This window comes from Chiloscyllium plagiosum, chromosome 19 (genome assembly GCF_004010195.1).
Source record: "Chiloscyllium plagiosum isolate BGI_BamShark_2017 chromosome 19, ASM401019v2, whole genome shotgun sequence".
In the NCBI taxonomy this organism is placed as follows: Eukaryota; Metazoa; Chordata; class Chondrichthyes; order Orectolobiformes; family Hemiscylliidae; genus Chiloscyllium; species Chiloscyllium plagiosum.
In genome coordinates this window covers 53344746-53370773 of record NC_057728.1, presented here as the reverse complement: position 1 = coordinate 53370773, position 26028 = coordinate 53344746, and the positions used below count along the sequence as shown (strand labels likewise).

The window sequence follows — 26028 nt, the reverse complement described above, 5'->3', positions numbered from 1 at the left end:
TCAAAGTCTACACTCATCTCATTTTGGCCTCTTCAGCCTCCTTAATTTTAGTTGCTCCTCCACTGAATATCTTCAGCTGCATATAGGAGCCAAGCACTGTAGTACCAACCTACTTCCTCTCTGCTTTACTTCACTCCTTGAAGACTCTATTTAAGACCTACCTCTTTGACCAAGCTCCTGGTCATCTCCCCTAATTGCAAAAAACATGGCTTGGTTTTGCATTTTGTTTTACAATGATCCTGTGAGGTGCCTTGAGGTACTCTGTTACATTAGAGGTGCTCTATAAACGCAAGTTGTTGTTGAAAAGAATGAATCCGATGAGACCAGAACTGGAGCTTATGATATATTTTTGTATAGTTCTCATTTTAACCAGATGAGCACCAACATGCTGCTTATGATACATACAGTTTGCAAAGAATGGGAGAGCCACAAACTTCAATCAATCAAACCGTCTCTTCCCCTTGCCTTCCCTACCCCACCCAATACACAAAGGCTTTCACCAGGAACCAGACAAGAAGCATTTCCAAGGAAATGTTGAAGAATTTGGCTGGGGGGGTCATCACTTAGAAAAGCGAACAGTGTGATATTTAGCAATACACCTCCCTCAAAGGGTGGACAAGGAATGATTAGCCACAGGATGTGGCTGACAGGTCACTGTAAGCAATGGATAATAAATTACTGGCTGATGGGAGGAGTTCATTTGGAACATGAAACACACTAGCGCCTCTAGGAGTAAGTGTACGGCTGGGAAATAAAAGCTTGCAAAAATGCTCGTTTCTATATTTAGGTCAGGAAGATAATGAAGGTATTTTAGTAGCACCTTTTCTTTTTGGTCAGATGTAGGCTTGCACCTCCGGGCAGCTCTTGGGAATGTTTGGTCTTATTAAGTTTCTATTGCTTTAAATTGTACAAGGGGTACTCAGCACTGCATGCGAATTCTCCTCCTCACCAACTGGAAAAGGTTTTACTTAAAGTTGCCGAGCTGGATGGCTGCGCGATTCGTGGCACAGCGGAAAGTAATTGGCTGGATCTCCCAGTATGGGACAGGGTTATTGAAGAGGCTAATCCCCGAATACAGGTTCTTCTTTACATAGTAATCGAGCCCACAGAAGTCATTAACGCCCACTGCTGTAATCAGGTTGTTATGGAGATACACCACCTGTAGGGGAAATGTTGGCAAAGACAGCAATTAGCAAAATGGAAACAAAACAGCATTTCTTTAAACATCCCCAGAGTACAAATGCAATACGTTTTTTTCCCTGAAACGTTGTCATCCAAGATGCATAATTTGCTTCCATACATGAGAGAATAATAATGAAATGTGTTAAGATGCTTGTTTGTGACTAGCACATACTTGTTGGGCTGAATGGTCTTTTTTTTCTGTGCTGGAGACTTTATTATAACAATCTTGATTGAGAGTCAAAAGGTGGGCAAGTCACCAAATGTATCTACCTCGAATCATAGAAGACTTTTGTATTGATTGAACCAGGTGGATCTTACTGACTGTGAGATCCTCTATCGGGGTTGTTAACCTGGGTCAATCAGGGAACCCTGGCTGAACGATTTAAACAGGGAATTCAGAGAATTTCCTCACTTCAGGGACTAACTCCGAGCTGGCTGGCCATAGGCAGTGTACTGTACCTATGTAAATAAAGAGTGACTTGGTGACGGGGTACCAACCTCTTTGCAGTTATTTCATCCTTCATCACAGAAGGAAGCCATTCAGCCCATCATGCCTGTATGAGCTAGTTAAACTCGATGAGTCTATGACCTTGGTTGTGATAGTCCTTATCTATTATTGTTTTGTGATTCAATCGGCCTCCTCCACATTCTCAGAAGGTGCAATCTGGATCCTATCTACTCACAGGGTAGAAATATTACTCCTCACGGTGTTATTGGTTCTTTTGCCAAACTCCTTAAAAGTGTTTATCCTCTAGTTTTCGACTCCACTCAAATGTGGAATTGCTTTTCCCTATCTGCTCTCTCCTGGCCCGTTACGATTTCGAACACTCTATCAAATCTCTTCTGAACACTTTCTTCTCATTGCTGAAAAGAGATACATTTTGTCAATTATACTTTCCACTTCTGGACATTTTGCAAGAAATATCTAATCAAGGGGAAATCCACCATGTATACTGCATGAGAGAAGAATGTTGATTGGTTCGCAAATTGGTCTCTCATTGGCAAAGGTATTGTCATGCAGAATGCCACCATTACTGCTGATTGACAGTTAACTGCCAGGCTTTGTTTAAACTTTAAACCAGGCCAGTCAATTCTGACTGGTCAATGCATTGCCTTGAGAAATACATGAATGTCTGTCACCTATTTTACTGAGTTAAAACACATATAGTCCTTATACAGGTTCTTTCAGTCTGCAAACAGCAGGACCTGTATATTAATATTTATAACTTGCAGTCCACGATTGTGCATCACACTAGGAACTAAATTAGATGTCAGTATATGTCTTTGCACACTCAGGATTATCCAGTAAATGTTGTCCAATTGCAGAATCACAACTCATGTTGAACAGTGTAGTATGTTTTGCAATCATAGGATTGTTGGATACAGTCAACATTCTTCCTTCTCCAAGGATAACAACCCAGTTTCTCCAGTCTATCCATGTAACAGAACTATCCCTAGAACCATCCTACCCACTGAGTGATAACTGACACCTCACATGAAGAATTAATCCACAACTTCAGGGGGAAGATCTTTTGAATCATGAGTCACTGATGTGGAAACATCAAGGTATGTCTGAAGGAATCCAGGAATAACAAGAGTTGGGAACAGTAAAAATGACTGAAGCTGTCTATTGCACAAGCCCAAACGTCCTTTGGAAGAAAAGCTGCTGTCTGAACCCAGTCTGCTCTGCATGTGACTCCACAGCAATAGGTTTGAGTCACAGAATCATAAAGTAATACAGCATGGAAACAAACCCTTTGGTGCAACTCGCCCATGCCAACCAAGTTTCCCAACCTAAACTATTCCCACTTGCCTGTATTTAATATCCCAGGAAATGGCCCAACAAACCATTCAGTTGTAATGATAGGATATCCCTGGGAATGTAGAGTTGAAGGCATGATCATGTTGAATAGTGAAGCAGATACGAGGAACTGAATAGTCTACCCCTTACTCCTATTTCTTAACTCAGGATAGAGAATAAATCCCAACAGTTGCTGGTCACCATCATATCTTGAGAATTAACATTCTAAAAAAAAAAGAGTAGTAATGAAAACTAGAGAGGCACTGTCGAAGCATTTCACCTTGCATCCATCAGGACAAATGCAAGAATGCCAAATTTCAAAAGGAACAACAATGAGGAAAGGCTGCTGGTAAATGAACTTGAATTGGCCAAGGCAGTGCTATGGAAAGTGGACCTGATTCAAGTGAAGAAAATTTTCTTTAAATGTCCCTCTTAAAAATTATGGTCAGTTTAATAAAAAAACCAAAGAGCACAAACTGTTTAAACACAGGATCGTCAAAACAAATATACCACTGTTGGACATGCCATTTACTACATACCTGGATAAACCGATGGTCAGCCAAGCCAGCTGGCACTTTGATGAGGGCGTTGTTGTCCATGTGAAGTTCCCTCAGGTATGGTGCATTGTCTAGTGAGCCATTATCCACACTGAAAATCTCATTGAAACTCAAGCCCAGTCTGCAATGGTATGAGTAAATCAGATCAGAAGTTCTGAAGTTGATAACTAATCAGCCACTATCATTAATAATAAGGGGAAATAATGCTGGAAACAGCAGTGCATCTGTGGAGAGGGAAACAAAGTTAACCTTTCAGGTTGTTTAATTGGTCACAAAAATTATCCATTGACCTGAAACATCAACTTTGTTTCTCTGTCCACAGAAGCTGCCTGACATAGGATCACAGCATCATTACCGTAGAGAAAGGCTATTTAGCTCATCAAGTCTGTGCTGTGGAGCAATCCAGGCAGCCCCATGTCTTACTGCCCTATCCCTGCAGCCCTGCAGGTTTAATCTCATTCAATTTTCTTTTGAAGTAATTGATTGTTCCTGCTTACTACGTCCTTGTAGTCAGTGAATTCCAGGCCATTATCACTCACCACAAAAAAAGTCTTTCCTTGGAGTTTCCTGTGTTTCTGCTCAAAAATTTGCATTTTTTTCTGATTTTATTCCAGATTTCCAGCAACCACATTTTTTTTTCTCTGCGCTGGGGATTATCATTCATGCCTAAGGCCAGTCAGATCCTTAGGACCTGGTGTGAACAGAGTTCCATCAACTCCCAGGCTGCAGATGGTGGCATACTGGGTATTGTTTGAATCCCACTCTGGCAAATAGTGTGATTTGAATTTTACCTGAAATTAAAAGTGAGTTCAATAATACCTATGTAATCACCCATTGATTATTGTTAAAAACCTGTCTGATTCACTAATGTTCTACAAGGACAGAAATCTACCATCCTTACCTGGTCTGGCCAACATGTGACTCCAGACCCACATCAATATGGATGACTCTCAACTGCCCTCTGAAATGGTTTAGTAAACCATTCAGCTCAAGGGTAATAAATGATGGGCAACAAATGCTGGACCAAAGCCCATGAACAAAAAAAATGTTTTGACAGGCAAGGCTTCTTGCCTGTAAGGATGAGTTGAGAAAGCAGACCGTGCATTGTAGATTGACCCAGGGGGCTGAATGACCTAATTCTGTGCCATTGTGGCTCTGTGGATGGAAATGAATGGAAAGGGGTCAAATCTGGTCGGAGCCCTGCATCACCCCATTTAGTAAAACCAGGCACTTAGCTGGACAGGGGCAGCTCTTCTCCAAACTCAAGGACCCCAGAAAGTCCTGCACCCACCATGGCTCCTGCCCAGAAGCTGCCAGCTGCTCATTGTTCAGCAATGACATCAGTGGCTTCAACATCTACTCAAGGGTCAGGTGAGAGGGATTGAGATTTAGCAGTAACGGCAGAGGGGTGGCTCTCAGCAGAACCCCATTCCCTACGCCGGGTCCTTCATTCCGGCACAGGGTGCCTTTAAGGAGACCTCTGTCCTGGGAGCCTACAAGCAGACCCACGTGGGTTTGCCTTTATATAGCACTTCCCAAGCCTTTTATCACCATGGCACCATTTCCAGGTTTGAAGACTGTCATTACCACTCAGTGAGCAATGGGGAATAGGAAGAAGACTGATTAGAGCTTGGGAGAGGGAGAAATACCTCCATCAAGTAGGTCACAAAAATCTCAAAAGAAAGTCCAATAATTATGATCAACATGATTCTAAATTTTATTTTTAAATCACCATTTCATGAAGCAATCTGCAATCACTGTACAATTCCAGAAGTTAAATTGTTTAGTTGAATTAGTTGAATGCAATGTGACTGGGTAGAATAATTAGCTCAGCTATTATCAGCTTCAGGATTAATGGTGTTTCTGAATTCTGCTGTCAGAGTTCGCGACACCAAAATTTCAGCTTATGATTGAAATAAGTCCACAGAGGCTGGTCATCCAAATCACCCTTTTATTTACACATGGATGGTCCTCGACAGTGATCCAGCTCCCACAGAGCCAGCTGTCAGAATCAACAGAACCTTTGACCCTTTTGTTAATATCTGTCAGTCTGGTTCCCTGATTAGACTGGTTAACAGTCCCAGTCAGGGAACTCATATTCTACAAGGTTATATAATCTTAGAATCTCTACAGTATGGAAACAGGCCCTTCGGCCCAACATGTCCACACCAACCCTCCGAAGAGTAACCCGCCCAGACCCATTCCCCATACTCTATTATCCTATATTTACCCCTGACAAATGCACCTAACCTACACATCCTTGAACACTATGGGTAATTTAGCAGGCCAATTAACCTAACCTGCACACCTTTGGACTGTAGGAGGAAACCAGAGCACCTGGAGGAAATCCGCACAGATACGGGGAGAATGTGCAAACTTCACACAGACAGTCACCTGAGGCTGGAAGCAAACTTGGGTCCATGGTGCTGTGAGGCAGCAGTGCTAACCACTGATCCACCGTGTCACCCCCATCTGGCTGACCTTGTTAAAATCTCTACAGTGATCCCACTTGGGGTTCTGACCCCCAGTTTGGGAAGCCCTGCTGTTTATGCTGCTTCAATGATACCCATTGTTGGGGGTGATCACTAGTGCCTGTGGGTGAGAGTTCTAAGTGGGTATTCCAGTGCGGATTTAATTGAAAAGAAGAACAGAGGCAACGGCATTGTCACCTGCCACCTTCTGCCCCAATTAAAGACTCTTCACCACCAAATTCACCAGGAGGGATGGTGTCAAATTCCTCTTGTGATTCAGAACATACAACACTCAGTGTAAATGAGAGTCCTCAAAATATTCCTGAAGCCACAGTGTCATTCAATGTAAACCTCATGACACATCTTCAATATGTTGCACCTTAGTAGCACATCCATGCTTAAGCATAGCCCATACTAATTAATCTTACTTCATAAAATTAGCAATCATATCAAATATACACTTTACACAGACCACAGAGTTTTTTTCAAGATAGTAAACTAATCAGGGAGCAGTGATAGTCGAATCTGGAGTTTGTTCCACCAAATACTCATTAATGTTAGTGGAAAACATGGAGAAATCAAAAGATTTGAAAGTCAGATTAAGTAAATTCAGGTAGATCGACTCAGTCGTAGACAATAGTGGGGTTAGACTAAGGCTTGTGATGAGGAACCAGTATTTTCTATTCATGAGAAAAATAGGAATTGAGATTTGTGAAGGATTAACCTCAATGGTATTGAAATCGTGGATATGGGGATCTCAGCCACTGACTTCCAGGGGTTTAATGGGTCCAGCAGAAAAGGCCACTATGAGTTGCCCTTTGGGTCAAACTTGGAGACTGGACAGTATTGTGCAATTATATAACACTGTTGAAGCAGAGTTATTGAAGATATTTCACAAGAATATTATCAAACTAAATTTGACACAGAGCCGCATAATGGAAATATTAGGGCAGATTGCCAAAACTTTGCTCAAAGCAATAGGCTTTAAGGAGGGTCTTAAAGGTGAAAGAAAGCTAGAGAGTTGTCAAAGGTGTAAATTTAGGGTTTATTTTATTTCATGCGATATGAGTGTTGGAGGTAAGGCCAACATTTTCTTCTGGTCCCCAGTTTCCCTCAAAAAGGTGGCAGTGAGCTGTATTCTTGAACTGTAAGATCATAAGGTGTAAGAACAGAAATTGGTCATTCAGGCCATTGAATGTGCTCTGCCATTCAATGAGATAATGGTAGATCTGATAATCTTCAATTCCACTTAGATACCTTATTCCCATGATCCTTGATTCCATTAGTGACTAAAAATCTGTCTCAGTTTTAAATATGCTTGACTCAGCCTCAACAGAAAGAATTGCACAGATTTCCAACACTTAGAAGAATTTCTTCCTCAGCTCTGTCTTAAGTGGGGAGAACCCCTAACCATGAGATTATGGTCTCTTTCCCTGGACTCTTCCATAAGGTAAACATCATCTCTGCACCTAGCCTGTCAAGCCCCCTAAGAATCTTGTATGTTTTAGTTCCCTCTCATTTGTCTAAACTCCAGTGAGTTTCAACCTCTTCTCATAAGAATAACCCTCCATATCCAGAATCAGCCTAGTGAGCTATCTCTGGACTGCATTTAATGTTGGTATATCTTTCCTTAGATAAGAGGCCCAAAGTTGTACACAGTATTCTAGCTGTGGTCTGAGTAATGCCTCGTAATGCTATAGCAAGAGCTCCCAGTTTTTTATACTCAGTTCACTTTGAAATTAAGGCTATTTGTCTTTCTTGACTTCTGAATTGCACATTGAACTTGGAAACTAACTTTTGTGATTCATACACAAGGAACTCCAAGTCTCTCTGTGCTGCGGCTTTCTCCCTTTTTATTATTTTTGGGCTTTTGTTTGGCTTTTAAAAGGTTCCCAATCCTCTGGCTTACCATAAATCTTTACCATATTGTATGTTTTTTTTTTCAATTTGATCCTATTCTTAACTTCATTGGTTAACTATGGTCAGTGTGTCCGCTTTCTCGATTTCTTCTTCCTCACTAGTTTATATCCAGCACCAGAGACCCGGGTTCAATTCCCGACTCAGGCGACTGACTGTAATCTAATCTAATCTAATATCTTTGATGTAAGTCACAACTATTTTCTTAAATCTCTGCCATCTTTTCTGTAAACACCATTCCCAGTCCACTCCAGTCAAATCTGCCCTTATCCCTATGAAATTAGTCTTATTTAAGTTTAGCACAACTGTTACTGACCCAGGTTTCTCACTTCCAAACTGAATTCCAAATTCTACCATGTTATGGTCACGTTCCCTCAGGAATCTTTTATTCTGAGATCATTCATTAAACCTATTTCGCTATACATCACATGATCCAAAATAGCTTGAACCCTGTTCAGATCAATGACATATTATTCTAGAAATTGCCCTGATATGCTCTGTTAATTCTTATTATGGCTACCTTTGCTAATTTGATTTTACCAATCTGCATGAACATTAAAGTCACCCATGATTAATATGCTGTCTATTTTACATGCCCTCATTATCTCCTGATACATTTCATGTCCTGGGGGCCCACAGTCTACTCTTAGCAAGGTTTTCTTCTCCTAGTTATTTCTTACCTTCTGACTGCTGTAATTCACTGGAGTAGGTAAACTCACAGTGTTTTTAGGGAAGAAATTCTGGATTTTAACCCAGTCAATTGAGAGAAGAGGATGATGTGTGGATTGAAGATGATCTTGCAGATAGTGGTGCCCCCTTGTCTTTCTTGATGGTACAGAACATAAGTATGGCAGGTGCTATCGAAGGACTCTTGCTGAGTTGCTACATCTTGTAGATAGTACGCAATGCAGCCATGGTATATTGGAGGTGAAAGAAATGAAGGTTTATGTTGGCAGATGGGGTCGAGGCAACTGAAGTCACAATCTCCAATGATGGTCTGATTAAAATCAGGGATTTTAGCGTTGGATTTTAGCATAAGATTGGGGGAGTAAAGAGAGCTGGAAGGGTTGATTGGACAGGACAAGATCAAAGAGACAGAAAGACAATGAGCTACACTTACCTGACCAGATTCTTCAGACCCTTCAGCGAATCAGCTTTGACCCGGGTGATTTTGTTGCCATCAAGATGAATTTCAGATAGAGTTGCTGGAAGACCTGGTGTAAAGGGTGGGTGTGGGAAAGGGGTAAGAAATTAGTCAAAATAAACCATGCAGGAGTTGCCATAAATCACTAAGGTACTCTCTGCGACCTTAAAGTATTACAGGGACTACATACTTCCATAATCCTGCCCTCCAGCAGGATGTAGTGCTTACCACTGGGAATACAACTCAGGTAATCATTGGGGGAAGCCTATGGTTCATCAAGATATGCTCTCTTCCTTCTAGGAACTGTCAGGCCTGTTGAATCACCCCTCACAGATTTAAACAATGTTATCATTAATTGGATCATTTAAAAGCCCTGCACCTATCATTCCATGCAGTGGAATGTTGAAGGATCTGTGTGCATGTTCCAAAAGGCATGTTGTCACTTTAAGAATGTGAAATTGTAAATTATGACATTGACTCTCCATGCTGTACATCTCTATGACTCTATGACTTTGTACAAACGTCACACAGATGGATGCAAGGTGAGAAATGAGCATCCTCAAAACTAACACTCAAACTGTTCGAGTGATTCCTCTGCCTAGCATTTCTCTGGTGATGTTAACCACTTAAAATAGTGTCCACTTTAAACCATAACATTGACAAGTGAATCAGCATGTTCTTCATCATCTATCCAATCATATTAGCATAAGTAATTTTATTTACTGTTAGTTATCTTCACTACATGATAAAGTGTTACAATCATAGTTATGTAGCACCAAGGGAAGCTAATCAGCTCATTATATGGTGGTATTTCTCTGAAAGAGCTATCCAATTAATCCCACTCCCTTGTTTTTAACACCATAGACCTGCAAATATTTCCTTTTAATGTATCTATCCAAAGTTTTCTTGATAATTGTCATTGAATCTGCTTCTGTCAGTACATTTCAACTCACCAAGGCTCCTCAGACAGTACTGTCCAAACCTAGAGGGACAAGGGCAGCAGATACATGGGAGCATTACCTGTGGAGACTGGGCAGCTCCTAGCAGAGCGCTTTAGGGAACATCTCCGGGATATCCGCACCAATCAACCACAACGCCCCGTGGCCCAACATTTCAACTCCCCCTCCCACTCTGCCGAGGACATGGAGGTCCTGGGCCTCCTTCACTGCCACTCCCTCACCATCAGACGCCTGGAGGAAGAACGCCTCATCTTCCGCCTCGGAACACTTCAACCACAGGCCATCAATGTGGACTTCAACAGTTTCCTCATTTCCCCTTTCCCCCACCTCACCCTAGTTCCAAACTTCCAGCTCAGCACTGTCCCCATGACTTGTCCGGACTTGTCCTACCTGCATATCTCCTTTTCCACCTATCCACTCCACCCTCTCCTCCCTGACCTATCACCTTCATCCCCTCCCCCACTCACCTATTGTACTCTATGCTACTTTCTCCCCATCTCCACCCTCCTCTAGCTTATCACTCCACGCTTCAGGCTCTCTGCCTTTTATCCTGATGAAGGGCTTTTGCCCAAAACGTCGATTTTGCTGCTCCTTGGATGCTGCCTGAACTGCTGTGCTCTTCCAGCACCACTAATCCAGAACCAAGTTTCCCTCTTAGCCATACACTATCCTGACTTGGAACTATATCCTCATTCCTATACTGTCACTGGATCAAGATGCTGGAACTCCCTCTCTAACAGCACAAAGGGTGTAGCTATAACTCATGGATTGTTCTTCATGAACACCTCATGGACTATTCCTCCAATTGTGGTGTTTGGAATATTACATGGTATGGGTGTGGGAAGAGGTGGAGGGGAGGGAGAAAATGAAAATGAAACTATCAAAAATATATGAAATGATTTGTTTTAAATCATGGACTGACTTTCTCAAGGCTAATTAGAGATGGGCAATAAATGCTAGCAATGCCAACATCATATGAATAAACAGAACAAAACTGCAGTTCACCAGAACTTGATATGAATGTAAATATTCTCCTTATCTCCAACTTTGGTACTTTTGCCAATGATTTTAAATCTATATTCTCCAGTTATCCATTTCCTGCGGCTGTTAACAGCCTCTCCCTATTTACATTGTTAAAGAGATGTATCCTTTTGTTTCAGCACGATGAGCTCCCCACCCCAGTCTGATCTGAGTTAAGGAAGAACAATGCCAGCTTCAACAGTGGTCGTAGCTTAATAAATTCTGATTGATTTGCCAAAGTCCTTAATGGATAACAGACACACCTATGGTTTGCCACACCACAAGCTCAGTGTGGGTCTGGCAAGATGCACATGTCCCACTGTGCTCAGTAAAGGGGCTTCTTTGCCAATCTGAACTGCTTAATTTGCACATTACCTTTGGGAATAGCTGTGAGGGCTGCATCCGACAGTCGAATGAAAGAAAGCTTTTTCAATCCATTAAAGGCACCACCGTCAATACCTGAATTTTTCAAAGGGTTGCTGCCCATTTCTGTTGGGTTGGAGGTGAAGAAAATGAAAAGAAATGTTAGGATCACCGTGTCTTACAACACAGAAGGAGACCACTCAGCCCAATAATCCTGTGACAGAACATTGAAAACCTGAGTGAATTAGTCCCATTCCTCTGATTATTTCCAACAGCCCTTCAAATTTCCCCTTTCTCTCAGATATAGAATCCCTATAGTGCAGAAAGAGGCTGTTTGCTCCATCTAGTTTGCACTGAGCTTCTGAACACTCCCCACCTATTCTCACCCTATTCCCATATCTTCCATGCTGACTCACCTAATCTGCACATCTCTAGACACTATGGGACAATTTAGCATGATCACTCCAATTTTGGGCAGTGGGAGGAAACCAGAGCACCGAATAGAAATGCATGCAAACAATGTTCAAATTCCACACAGACAGTTACCCAGCGGAATCAAACTTGGATATAGTGTGAACCACTGAGCCACTGTACCATCTCAAAGTTTCACTATTTGCCAGGATGGGATTCAAAGGTATGTTTCCACACTGTTAGCATGGATACTAGTGTAGTGTCATTACCACTATATCATGGCCACCTTTATTTATATCTTACAGCCCTATAAGATTCCCTATTTTATCTGCTTCCATCACTTGTTGAGGCAGCACATTCCAATTATATAATTTGTTTAAAGTACCAGAAGGCTCAGTTTTAATATAAGGAACTATATCCAAATATGCTTTGTATTTTGACTTGGTGAAAATGAACCAACGTTGAGGATACAATGGACCAATGTACCATAATGGGGGGCAATGGCATTATGGTATTACCATTGGGTTTTTAATCCCGAGATCTATGTAATATTCTGGGAACCTGGGTCTGAATCCTGCCAAAGCAGGTAGTAGGATTTGATTTCAACAAAAAAAAATTCTGGAATTAAGAGTCTAATGATGACCATGAATCCATTGTCTATTCTCGGAAAAGTCCATCTGATTCATTAATGTCCATCAGGGAAGGAAACTGCCATCCTTACCTGGTCTGGCCTACATGTGACTCTAGACCCACAGCAATGTGATTGACTCTTAAATGCCCTCTGGACAATTAGGGAGGGGCAATAAATACTAGCCTAACCAGCGATGCCCCCATCCCACGAATGAATTAAAAAAACATAAAAACCTTAATTCCATGATGTAGGATTGTAGGGGAGTGAGAAGGCCATTCAGCTCCTTGAAGTTCTTCTGCCATTCATTTAGCTCAAAATTAATTTATTTCTTAACTCTTCTATCCACAGAAAGACAGTGGAGGAGTCAGGTCGTGGCTGATGGCACTGAATGTAGAATGGTTGAGTTATGAGGAAGACTGTTCTTTATTTTGGAGAGGAGGAGAAGGAGAAGTGATGAGACAGATGTTATTAACAATTCCTAAGTGGGTGGTCATTCCTTAATGCAAGGAAACTCTTCCACTAGCTGGCTGGTGAGACCAGGCTGGGTTCAAGCAGTTCAATAGAAAAATTTCCAGCCCCTGCCTTTAAGATTGGACTCCACTCCCACTTTGGGGCTTGCCATAATGTATCCAGTCCTCCATGCACCATACTCAGGGACAGCAGTGTGGGAGTTCACTTTCATTATACTTAGCCTCAAACAGAGGCAGTTGGAATATTACTTGGCATTGGGGTACAGAGAATGAAACTATGTTTAAACATTCCTTCAAACAGTTTATTTTGAAACATGCAAGATTGTGATAGAGTTGCTATTGGGAGAATGATGCCTTCTGCACCAGAGACTCTGTTTCACAACAACAAGTCTCCCTTTTAAGATAGGGATGAGAATATTTTTCTCTCAGTGGGTTGTTAGTCTGTGAAGTTCTCTTTCCCCTGGAAACAACAAAGGCTGGATTATTGAATTTATTTAAGACAGAATTCAATAGACTTTTGACAGATAAAGGTGTCAAGGCTTTATGGGGTTAAGACTCCAAACAGTCATGATCTTATTGAAATTCTTTTAAATCACACATTTAAAAATTAATCAGATTAAATCAAATAAAAACAAATTGAACCAAATAAGCCAAATGAAAAAGGTGCCAGCAGCCTTAAAGGACATGTTAATGTGAACCAATATTCAACACTTAAATTAACCAGATAAATTAACATGTCTTTATTAGTAATTCCTAATGTACTCAAGCCAAAATGTCAGGTGCTGGAAAAGCACAACTGGTCAGGCAGCATCCAAGGAGCAGGAGAGTCAATGTTTTGAGCATAAGCAGCTTTTGCCCAAAATGGCAACTTTCCTGCTCCTCGGATGCTGCTTTTCCAGCACCACACTTTTTGACTCTGATCTCCAGCATCTATTCAACTCACTGTTGTATCCACCAGCCACAGAAGGCCTTGAGTGTGTCAGTGGACACCACATAGAACATAGAACATTACAGCGCCAACCTGTGGAACCAATCTGAAGCCCATCTAACCTACGCTATTCCATTCTCATCCATATGCCCATCCAATGACTATTTAATGTTGGCGAGTCTGCTACTGTTACAGGCAGTGCATTCCACAACCCTACTACTCTCTGACACCTATCCTACATCTATCACCCTTCAATTTAAAGCTATGTCCCCTTGTGCTAGCCATTGCCATCCGAGGAAAAAGGCTCTCAATCCAACCTATTTGACCCTCTGACTATCTTTTCTGTCTCAATTAAATCGCTTCTCAACCTTCTTCTCTCTAACGAAAACAGCCTCAAGTCCATCAGCCTTTCCTCGTAAGACCTTCCCTCCATTCCAGGAAACATCCTAGAAATCTCGTCTGAACCCTTTCCAAAGCTTCCAAAGTGAGCAGAACTGTACGCAATGTTCCAAATGTGGCCGCACCAGTTTTGTAAAGCTGCAACATGAACCCATGGTTCCGAAACTCAATCCTTCTCCCAATAAAAGCTAACACACTGTATGCCTTCTTAACATGCTTCCTCTCCAAGTACAACAAGACAGAAATGACCTTGAAAGAGGGACAGAGATCTTACTGAATACAGAACAGTTTCAGAGTGCATACACACATACAATACAATACAATACCTCCTGAGATGGTAGAGTTGATGTACAAGGAGTAGTTGAAGCAGGATTATATTCATTCGAGTTTAGACAAATAAGGGATAATCTCATAGAAACCTACAAAATGCTAACAGGGCTAGACTGGCTGATGCAGGAAAGATGTTCCTGAAGGCATGGGAGTCCAGAACCAGGGATCACAGGATTAATGGGGTAAACCATTTAGGACTGAGACGAAGAGAAATTTCTACATCCAGAGAATGGTGAGCCTGTGGAATCTATGACCACAGAAAGCAGTTGATGGCAAAAAGTATGATATCAAGAAGGAGTTAGGTGTGGCACTTGGGGCTACAAGAATCAAAAAGTATGGGGAGAAGTAGGAACAGGCTTGGAGTTGGATGATCAGATATGATCATATTGTTTGGCAGAGCAGGCTTGAACAGCCAAGTGGCCTACTCATGCTCCTAGTTTCGAGGTTTTTATGTTTCAATGAGATTCCAATGGGATTACAGGGCAACCCCTGTATCCATGGGTCCAGCTACCGTGGTTTCAGTCACCCACGGTTTACCGCAGCCCGAACATATTACATGGAAAATTCCAAACGCAGGGACCAGAGGCTGCCGGGGAGGTAAATTTCCCATTTAAATGAATGGGTTCATTACTATCCGTGGTTTTGGGCATCCGCAGTAGATCTTAGAATGTATCCCCCGCGGGTACAGGGGGGTGATTACTATATTTTACCGATCTGCATTCTCAGTTTGGAACCATACCAACTGGGAGTGCCTATTTGGAATCCTGATGCAGGTAGTCTTGTGACTTTTAATCACTGATCTGAGGAGTTTATAAAATCATGAGGGCCATGGAGAGGGTAAATAGACAAGGTCTTTTCCCTGGGGTGGGGGAGTCCAGAACTAGAGGTCATAGATTTAGAGTGAGAGGGCAAAGATTTAAAAGGGACCTAAGGGGCAACTTTTTCACACAAAGGGTAGTGCTTGCATGGAATGAGCTACCACAGGAAGTGATGGAGGCTAGTAAAATTGCAACATTTAAAAGACATCTGCATGGGTACATGAATAGGAAGGGTTTAGAGGAATATAGGCCAAGTGCTGGCAAATGGGACTAGGTTAATTTAGGATATATGGTCAGCTTGGACGAGTTGGACCGTCTCTGTTTCCATGCTGTATATCTCTATGATTCCATGAGTTAAAACCAAACAGTAAGAGTTTGATAGAATTCCTGCAATGTGGCAGCTGCAGAGTGTTAACCATCCCTTAACCACTCCCAACCTTTTAACCATCATCGTCAACAGAAGGGAATACATTCAGTGCCAATGAAAGGAGGAGGTGGTTCACTAGAATTGGCTTGGTGTCAAATCTCGGGGCTCAGGGAGGCAGTAAGATATACCTAAGGCGTACACCTGCGATAGATTGTCAAATGCATTCTTCTTCACTTTGGTGATTTCATTCTCATGGATGCGAAGTTCATGCAGTGATGAGGGCATGTTGGCTGGGATTTCTTTCAGCAGGTTCTTGGACAAGTAAAGTCTCTGCAACTTCACCAGGGGTGCGAAGGCCTTGGGATGCACTGTGCCGATTTTGTTGTTCACCAGGATCAGAGCCTGCAAAAGAAAGAAGCCCCCCCACCCCATTCAATGTCAGCTTGCAACCACCACAAATTGTCAAGATACAACGGACACTTTACGCTCGAAACAGGAGAAGATTCAGGAAAACCTCAGCGTGTGGGCAGAGAAACCTAGTTAATGGAGGGGAAGTTAATACCATCTTACAAGGCAGGTTTTGGGCCAGAAGGAGGTAATTCATCAGGTGGAAGCACAGCAGATGGGAACCCTGTCACCTTCCAGCCCCCAACAAAATGAAGCCTGAACCAGGACACCTCCCAACCCTTCCCATCCCATTACTAACAGAGGAACTTATTCAACCAATTAATACCCACGAAACGGCATCATCCTGCCTGCTGGGAGGAGCAAATAGATTATCCACAGCAGTCTCCTATGCAGGGTGTTGGGTGGCAACAGTAGCTCAGTGGCTAGCACTGCTGCCTCACAGCGCCTCGATACAGGTTCAGTTCTATCTTGGGTGAATGTGTGGTGTTTGCATGTTCTCCCCCATGTCCGCATGGGGTTTGGCTGGATGCTCTGGATTTCTCCCACAATTCAAAGGTGTCCAGGCTGGGTGCTAAATTTGCCCAGCAGCCTCCAGCACGGTGCAGGTTGGTGGATTAGCCTTGGGAAATATGGTGTTGTGGGTATAGGGTGGGATGCTCTTTGATGAATTAGTGCAGACTTGATGGGCTGAATGGCCTTTATCTCTATTGTAGGGGTTTGATTAGATTAAGTACATTGTGGAAACAGGCTCTTCGGCCCAACAAGTCCACACCGACCCGCGGAAGCACAACCCACCCAGACCCATTCCCCGACATTTACCCCTTCACCTAACACTACGGGCAATTTAGCATGGCCAATTCACCTCACCTGCACATTTTTTGGACTGTGGGAGGAAACCGGAGCACCCGGAGGAAACTCACGTAGACACAGGGAGAATGTGCAAACTCCACACAGTCAGTCGCTTGAGGCGGAAATTTAACCACTGTGCCATCGTGCCGCCCCCTGCCACCGTGCCGCTCCCTATGTTAAAAATCACACAACACCAGGTTATAGTCCAACAGGTTTACTTGGAAGCACTAGCTTTCAGAGCGCCACTCCTTCATTAGGTAGGGGTTCCATGTTCATCTGTTGTCAGGCACTCAGGGCCTGATTGAGTGACCCAGCACCAGAAAGGGAGTTCCTGTGGAGACCCATCATTTGGCTATTTTGCCAGCCCATCCTTCCCTGTGACCCTCTTCTGTAACCTCCTTTCAACCTAGGATCAAACACTGATTCTTGACCTCTCCGGGTGCAATGCCGTTATCAGCCACTACACCTCCTTGGCACCTATCAGCACCATGACAGCTGCTGAGCTCTGACTAATGAGACTTCTACAACTGGTGCGGGGGTTCCTTTGATGCCAGGGAAAGCCTGCTGCTGGTCCATCAGCTTAAGTAGCACATGATTCATCCGAAGATGGTAGCCTGGAATGTTTGCCAATCAAGCTGATGCGCGAGCCCACCAATGCCTCAATTAAACGCTGCTCAATGTTCCAGCTCGATGACCTTTCATAGCCTTGTGCTGATGTTAATTCTGCTTGCCTCTGAACATATCATTTATACAGTTTATATACAACGTAATATATAAAAATAGCACCACAACCTTCAAAACCAGGGCCTGAGTGCCCAAGAAATTATAACCATGCATGTACCTCAAACCCATACTTGAGCAGAAAGTAGCACATTAACTTTTGAACATACACTGAATCTTGGTTAGGTCGCCCAGCCCTGGTCTCAAAGTTACATCAAGGATATAAAGGAACCAGAGAAGATGCAGAAGAAATATTCACATGGATAATACCAGAACCGAAGCATATCAGGCAGACTGGACAGGCTGCAGCCCTTTTCTCTAGATAACAGAAGGCTGAGGGCTCTGATAGAATTCTTCAAAATTATGGAAGTACTTGGCATGACAGATCTTGATCAAAGTTTGATTTTCATTCAAGGGATGTGGACATCGCTGGCTAGCTCAACAATTATTGCCCATCTCTTGAGAAAGTTGGTGGTGAGCTGCCTTCTTGAACTACAGCCCTTGGGAAGTAGTAACCCCCCTAATGCTGTTAGGGCTGTGGTTCCAGGATTTTGACCCAGCGGGAATGATGCTACTGTACAAGGGATGGGGTAGGAACCTGCACGTGGTGGTAGTGCTCTTATGTCTCTGCTGCCCTTGCCTTTCTGGGTGGTATATATTACAGTGCTATTGAAGGAGACTGGGTGGGTTGCGGTTTCCATTTTTTGGGGTGTTCAAAACTAGGTTCTGTAAACAAAAGATAATCACTAACAAATATGTTAAGGAATTCCGGAGAAACTGCTCTCACTCCCTGACCATGGTTAGAAACTTGCTACTTCATAGAGAAACTACGGCGAACAGCTATAAGACATTTTAAGGTGAAGTGGATAAACATATGGGAGAAAGGAACAGAAGATTGTGAAGGTAGGATTTGAAGATTATGAAAATACGACTAGAAGAAGACCAGTGGATATATAAACACCATAGACCTGATTAGCTGAATGGCCTCTTTCTGTGCTTTAGATTTCTGTACAATTGAAAAAAAAACCTCAGTCTGTTAATTGGCCGCCTCCAACTGCCTGATCAGAGTGCTGCATAAAAATATATGTTGCATCGTCCATACCACCATAGATTCCAATTCATCCTTGTTGATCATGTTTCCCAAACTAAACTACTCCCATTTAGAATAGGGCAGCAGCGGAATAGGCAGCGTCCAGGCCCAGCCCAGGGCTCGTCCTTTATAACTGCTCCCCTTTTATTTTTCGTTATTTTCCTTTTCCTTTTTAATTTTTTTAGTGCTTTCTTTTAACTTACCTTGGCTTGTGAAGGGAACGACAGCACTGCAGCAGCTGAGGGCTCAGAGCAGGGCAGCAGGCCGGCATGGAGCAGGCCACGGCAGAGTTGGAGCGGAGCAGGGCGGCCACCAGTCAGTAGGCCCGAATCGAATGGGCAGCCACTGGTTGGCAGGGTAGGGTAGGACGGGATGGCTAGCAGTCAGTAAGCCTGAACCAAGCGAGGCAGCCAGCGGTCAGCAGGCCAAAGCAGATTGGGACAGCCAGCTATCAGTAGGCCCCAACTAACAAGGACAGCCAGCAGTTGGCAGGCCAGTGCAGAGTGAGGTGGCCAGCAGTTGGCTGGCCGGAGCAGAGCAGCTGACAGGCTTGGGACCCAGAGGGGTTGGCCAGTGGACTGGGGCCCAGTGCGGTCAGCCTGTCACAGATCTTGGGCCCAGTACTGACGGGAGAGCGAGACCACATGAATAAAGCCCATGGTGTCAAGAAACTGCAGTCTATAGAAGAATTGTAACATTTATCTATTAACTTTATTTCTTTATCTTCCTAATTTATATTATGATGAACTGTAATTTAGAGTTTATAACTTTTTTCTTTATTTCTTTATTTTTGTACCTAATCTATTTTAGTACCTCAGATTTGTACCTGGGTACTTTATACCTAAGATGGTGCCTTGCATGGCAACATTGTACACATTTCACTGTACTCCTGCACTGATGTACTTGAGTACATGTGACAGTAAAACCTAATTTTAAAATTCTAAACATAGTACTTTATTGTCTCTTGTATTTTTTTTCCAAAAGAAAAACAGTATGGTTCCCACCTCTCAGTGTCTGAAATATGTTTCTTTTTAAAGAAAGGAAGTTTATAAAAGTATAATATTGGAATAAATGAATGCCGGATCTTTCAATTTCTGTTTTTTTTTGTCCTTAACTAAATCTATAATTTAAACAAAGCCTGGATTAGTGCAATACAGCAGATTGGAGGTTTTGGACTTTCTCCCCTTTCTAACCAGTACCAATGCTTTTGAGCATTGCACTTGTGATCTTTATGAACCCACAGAGGAAACCAGTGAATGTAGTCTCATCTGAAATTTATTAGGGCCACCATGTTGCTGCAAGTAAATGAGGAAAATTAAAGTCATTAAATTGTTTTTAGGTTGTGTCCTGGCCAGAGATTATGGTCAACAGCTTTCAGTATAGTTTCTGAAGCAAAGAGTGGGGATAAATGAGTGCTATTCTGTCTGGCAATCAGTGACTAATAGTGTGCCTCATGCATCAGTGTTGGGACTGCAATTATTCCCAATTTATGTAGATGATTTGGAGTTGGGGACCATGTGTAGTGTGTCAAAGATTGCACATGACACTAAGGTGAGTGGCAGAGCAAAGTGTGCAGAGGACTGGAAAACTTTGCAGAGGAACACAGATACTTTGAGTGAATGGGCAAAGGTCTGGCAGATGGGATACAATATGAAGTCATCCATTTTGGTAGGAGTAACAGTAAGAAGGTTTATTACTTGAATGGTAAAAAGTTGCAACATGCTGCTATGCAGAGGGACCTGGGTGAATTTGTGCATGAACCACAAAAGGCTGGTCTGCAGAGACAATAAGTAATTAGGAAGGCAAATGGATTTTGTCCTTCGTTGCTAAGGGATTGAGTTTAAAAACAGAGCGGTTACATTGCAGCTGTTTAGGGCGCTGGTGAGGGCACACCTGGAGTACTGTGCACAGTTTTGGTCTCCTTAATGGAGAAAGGATATACTGGCACCGGAGGGGCTGCAGAGGAGGTTCACTAGGTTGATTCTGGATTTAAGGGGGTTGGCTTTTGAGGAGAGATTGAATAGACTGGGATTATATTCATTAGAATTAAGAATGAGGAGAATCTTATAGAAACATAAAATTATGAAGGAAATAGATAAGATAAAAGTAGAGAGGATGTTTCCACTAGTAGGTGAAACTAGGACAAGAGGACATAGCCTCAAAATTAGAGAAAACAGAAGGAACCTCTTCATCCAGAGGGCTGTTAAGCTATAGAATTCCTTGTCAAGTGAAGTAGTTGACGCTACTTCAGTAAAAGTTTTTAAAGCTAAGGTAAATGCTTTTTTGAACAATAAAGGAATTAAAGGATATGGTGAGAGCGCAAGTAAGTGGATCTGAGTCCATGAAAAGATCAGCCATGATTTTATTGAATGGCAGAGCAGGTTTGAAGGGCCAGACGGCCTACTCCTGCTCCTAATTCTTATGTTCTTGCTCTGTTCATGTATAATTGGCCTAAGAAACTCCCTTTATGAGATATCTCAAAGGGTGTTACAGCCTCTACAGTGTTTTTGAGGTACAATCACTGTTGTAATGTAAGAATACAGCAGCCAGTTCACACACAGGAAGCTTCCACAAACAGCAATGCAACAGTAACCAATAAACTCGAAAGGATTCAGCAAAGATTTACAAAGTTATTGCCAGGGTTTGAGGGTTTGAGCTATAGGAAGAGGCAGAGCAGGCTTGGGCTATTTTCCCTGCAGTGTTGGAGGCTGAGAGGTGACCTTATAGAGGTTTATAAAATCATGAGGGACGTGGGTAGGGCGAATAGCCTTAGGGGGAGGCGGGGGAAAGGAGGAGTCCAAAACTCGAGGGCATGTGTTTAAGGTGAGAGGCAAACAATCTAAAAGGGGCCTAAGGGGCAACTTTTTCACGCAGAGGGTGGTGTGTGTATGGAATGACCTGCCAGTGGAAGTGGTGGAGGTGGGTATAATTCCAACATTTAAAAGGCATCTGGATGTGTATATGTGTAGGAAGAGTTTAGAGGGATATGGGCCAAATGCTGGTAAATGGGACTAGGTTAATTTAGGATATCTAGTTGGCAGGGATGAGTTGGATTGAAAGGTCTGTTATCGTGCTGTATTATCTCAATGACTCTAATCAATTTTACTGATGTTAATTGAGGGATAACGCTTGGCCAGGATACCCAGAAATAACTCCTCTGCTGTTCCTTGGTTTGAAGAGGCATGGGACCTTTTAGATTTACCTGGGCAACTGCTTGGGGACTTTATTTAACAGCTTATCTGAGAAAAAGCACCTCTGGCAATGCAGCAGAAACCTTTGTACTGTGCAGGGGCCCCAAGTTTAATTTGTGGGCTTACATCCTGAAGTGGAAGTCAAGCTCACAAACTGCTGAATCAGAGTGATAATAAATGAGCCAAAATTGACAAATAATTAAGTTTTGTTTTTCAGAGCATTTTATTTTAGATGGAAATAAATACTAAAGGTTGACTTTACTTAAGATCAGGTCACCCCACTACAGAAGTTCAGACAACAAGGGACTCAAATTAATTTGTTTAAGGAATTATAAAATAATTGGCCAACAAAGCAATCCTCGAGTAGTTTCAAATGTCCTCATCCCTCATATTCAAGGCCTGAAGATGGGGAGAAATATCTTCACCTAGAGAGTGGTGAGTGGTGAGTCTATGGAATTCTCCATCACAGAAAGTGGTTGAGACCAAAAGACTGAATGTTTTCAATAAGGTAGATTTGGGCCAAGGGATCAAAAGGTATGGGGAGAAAGTGGGAACAGAGTACTGAGTTGGATGATCACCTGATCAGGCTCAAAGGGCTGAAGGGCCTACTCTTCCACTTATTTTCTGTGATTCCTGGGATGATATATTTGGCGCATGAGGAATAATAGGCCTCAATTTAGTTTTATTCTTGTATGGATTGTGGAAGTTGCCAACAAGGCCATCATATGTTAGAAGTCACTGTTTGCTCATTTCAGAGAGAAATTAGCATTCAACCACAGTGTTGTGGGTCTCGTGACTAAACCAGGTGAAGATGGCAGACTTCCTTCCCTAAAGGACCTTAGAACTGATGCCCGAAACGTCGATTTTGCCTGTCCTCGGATGCTGCCTGAATTGCTGTGCTCTTCCAGCACCACTGATCCAGAATCTCACTGAAACACGGTCAGGCTGGACAGACTGCGGTTGCATCAAAGATGTTGTCTCTGAAACAGATCCAGAAGAAGGGCTCACAGTCAACATTCGCTGTGCCATTTCCTGCCACTGTGCACAGCTCTGAGATGCACATAGGGAATCAGAAGCCAACATGTTGCAACCTCTGAACAGTGCACACATTTGCACAGCTGAAAGGGAACATTGTTCACGGTGTTAGGGTCTCGGGCAGGAGTACGACAAGGGGCAATTTCTTCACTCAGAGGATGGCAAACTTATTGAATTCTCTACCACTGGAGGCTGTGGAGATAAGACATTGAAAATGCTTAAGAAAGAGATAGATTTCGAGAGGTTAAAGGGATGTGGGAACAGAGTGCAAGTATGACATTTGAGTTAGAAGATCATTAACAGTTACCTTGAATGATGAAACAGGTTCAAAGGGCTGAATGGTCTACTGCTATTTTTCTACTTTTGAAAGTTTGAACACATTTAATGCCTCAATGTTGAGCAAGCTTTGAAATGGGGGCATCAAAAATTAAACTGCTCCTCAAGAGATGGTGTCAGAGGAAGTGTATGCATTTCATAGATTATGGGTTGGATTTAATGGTTATATTAGTGGGGAGTGACTTTCCTGCTGGGTTTACAGCCTTGACACACTTTTTTTAAGAAGAGCCAACCAAAATAAGAGTCACTGAGATATTAAACTTGTCTGCAGTGTGAGTCTCAAAGATTCAGGTCCCCAGAAAGTGCTGCAGAAGTGAGGCTACCTGCCTCCTCACAAAGTCCAAAGTGGAAGAGGGCCACATGGAGGGTGACATGGGAGAATGGGGTTAACAGCAAGGCCAAGAGTTGGGCGAGGTGTGACTCTCAATAGGTACCGCACCTCTTCCAGACACCAGCTTTCTCGATCAGGCTCTGAACAAAGTTAGCATTTCAGAACTTCTGATAAAAACAAAATACTCCGGATGTTGGGGATCTGAAACAAAAGCAGAAAATGCTGGAGATATTCAGCAGGTCTGGAGAGAAACAGAATTAACGTTTTGAGTCTTCTTCCTCGAATTGCAAATCATTAACTCTGTTTCTCTCTCCACAAGTGTTGCCAGACCTGCAGAGTTTTTCCAGCACTTTCTGTTTTTAGTTTAGCGATGATAGGGTGTCAAACTTCCTATAACTTCCCGGGAAATTCCACAAACTGAAATTTAATCCCCGAATGCAGCCATGACTGAAAACCAGGTGAAAAGTCATACAGCATTCAGAAAAAGAACACTTTCCTCCAGTATTTCACCACTTTTACCTTTTCGGTTATGAAGTTTGGAGAAAGGGGGGGGGAGTTTGCTTGTCTGGGCACAATGGTTGGAAGTTAAAGTTCAGGTGACAGGAACTCCTGAAATCCGAGTTGGGAACTCAATTGCAATCTGCACTTTGTCACATTGACCAAGTCACCTTGTACATATTTGAGATACTTGCAGCAGACAGAAAGGCCAAATGTTTCAATCCACAAAACCTGTATTCTTTGACTTAATCAATTTTCAATCAATTAACCTACAGCACAGATGTACTAAGAGAGATGTACTAAGTTATGAGGGGTATAGACACGGTGGATAGGGAGAAACTTTTCCATGTGGTGGAAGGATGAAAAACCACAGGCAAAAAGCAGGACGTAGAGAGGATTTGAAGATTAAGATTTTCACCTAGAGGATGGTGACCATCTAGAACTTACTGCCTGAAAAGGTGATAGAGGTGAGATCACTCTTCAGATTTAAGATGTATTTAGATGAGCACTTGAAACATCATAGCAAAAAGGCTAAGTGCTTGAAAATGGGATTGGCATAGACGGATGCTTGATAACCAGTGCAGATATGATGGGCTGAAGGGCCTTTTTCTGTGCTGCAAAATCTCTGTGACTCTGTGAGATAAATTGGAGCCTGTTTTGGAAAGCCTCTCAGATCTGCTCTGCCAGTGATCTTCATTTCCCTTCTACCTCAACTCTCCATTCTGACCCTTTCCCTACATGACTTAAGACACAAAAAAATCGCCCCCTGTCTTGACTACATTCAATGACAGAGCAGTCTCAGCTCTCATGAATAGAAATTCCAAACAATTGGAGTGAAGCAATTCCTTTTTCAATGGTAGAATCTTTATTGTGGATCTTTAAATGCTGAATGTTAACATCTCAATCCAACCTCTCAGCCTGTAGTTTTTCAAACTCTATCAGAATTGCATGCTTTTCAATGAGATCAGCTCTCATTCTTCCAAACACAAGGGAATTTGACTCATTTGGTCTTCTCTCCTGATGGTTTTGCTGATTAGAATTGTAGGTGACTGGAAGCCGCAGAGGTTCTCATATCAAACGAATGTGATTTGTGTCCATAATGATTATCATCATTCCTCAAGACCAGTTTCTGCCAGATTCTGCAGACCACTTGCACTAATAACAGAATATAAATCTGTTGGCAGTGACTGGACAAGAGCTTGGAGTCGGGAAGTGATGCCAGAAAATATTTAATACTTCAAGATAAGTGGCGACATGCGAGGTACAAAGATTTTAGGGAAAAAAATATACAAGTCTAGACGGAAGGAAGAAGGTATAGGGGACCAGACAGTGAAGCTAGTGAATGATACAATGGATCAGCATCTGTATTGTGACTGGTGCACTGATCTAGAGTGAGTGAGCAAAGAGTTTTCGGGCTGCATTTAATGGAGCACCTTACTTCCTTTACCCCATATCCAGCTGGAAATTCAGGTGCTGCAGCTGGGAGCATACCCCTGCTCCAGGCAGCTACCCCATAGTCTTTTGTTTAATTCTGGATTAGTGGTGCTGGAAGAGCACAGCAGTTCAGGCAGCATCCAAGGAGCAGCAAAATCGACATTTCGGGCAAAAGCCCTTCATCAGGAATAAAGGCAGAGAGCCTGAAGCGTGGAGAGATAAGCGAGAGGAGGGTGGGGTGGGGAGACAGTAGAATAGAGTACAATAGGTGAGTGGGGGAGGGGATGAAGATGATAGGTCAGGGAGGAGAAGGTGGAGTGGATAGGTGGAAAAGGAGATAGGCAGGTAGGACAAGTCCGGACAAGTCA

At 42.7% G+C, this 26028-nt stretch overlaps 1 protein-coding gene across 1 annotated transcript in view; it reads right to left on the bottom strand.

Annotated features, from left to right (window-relative positions):
- Nucleotides 1-330: 330 nt before the first annotated feature.
- The window catches only part of dcn (decorin), a 74137-nt gene continuing 48439 nt past the window's right edge, over nucleotides 331-26028 (bottom strand). The window contains exons 4-8 of the mRNA XM_043709904.1: nucleotides 15957-16170; nucleotides 11427-11540; nucleotides 9049-9142; nucleotides 3523-3661; nucleotides 331-1159 (exon numbers count right to left, since the gene is read on the bottom strand). Of these exons, the coding sequence (XP_043565839.1) occupies nucleotides 965-1159; nucleotides 3523-3661; nucleotides 9049-9142; nucleotides 11427-11540; nucleotides 15957-16170 (756 nt within the window). The 3' untranslated portion in view covers nucleotides 331-964. The remainder of the gene's footprint in view (nucleotides 1160-3522; nucleotides 3662-9048; nucleotides 9143-11426; nucleotides 11541-15956; nucleotides 16171-26028) is intronic.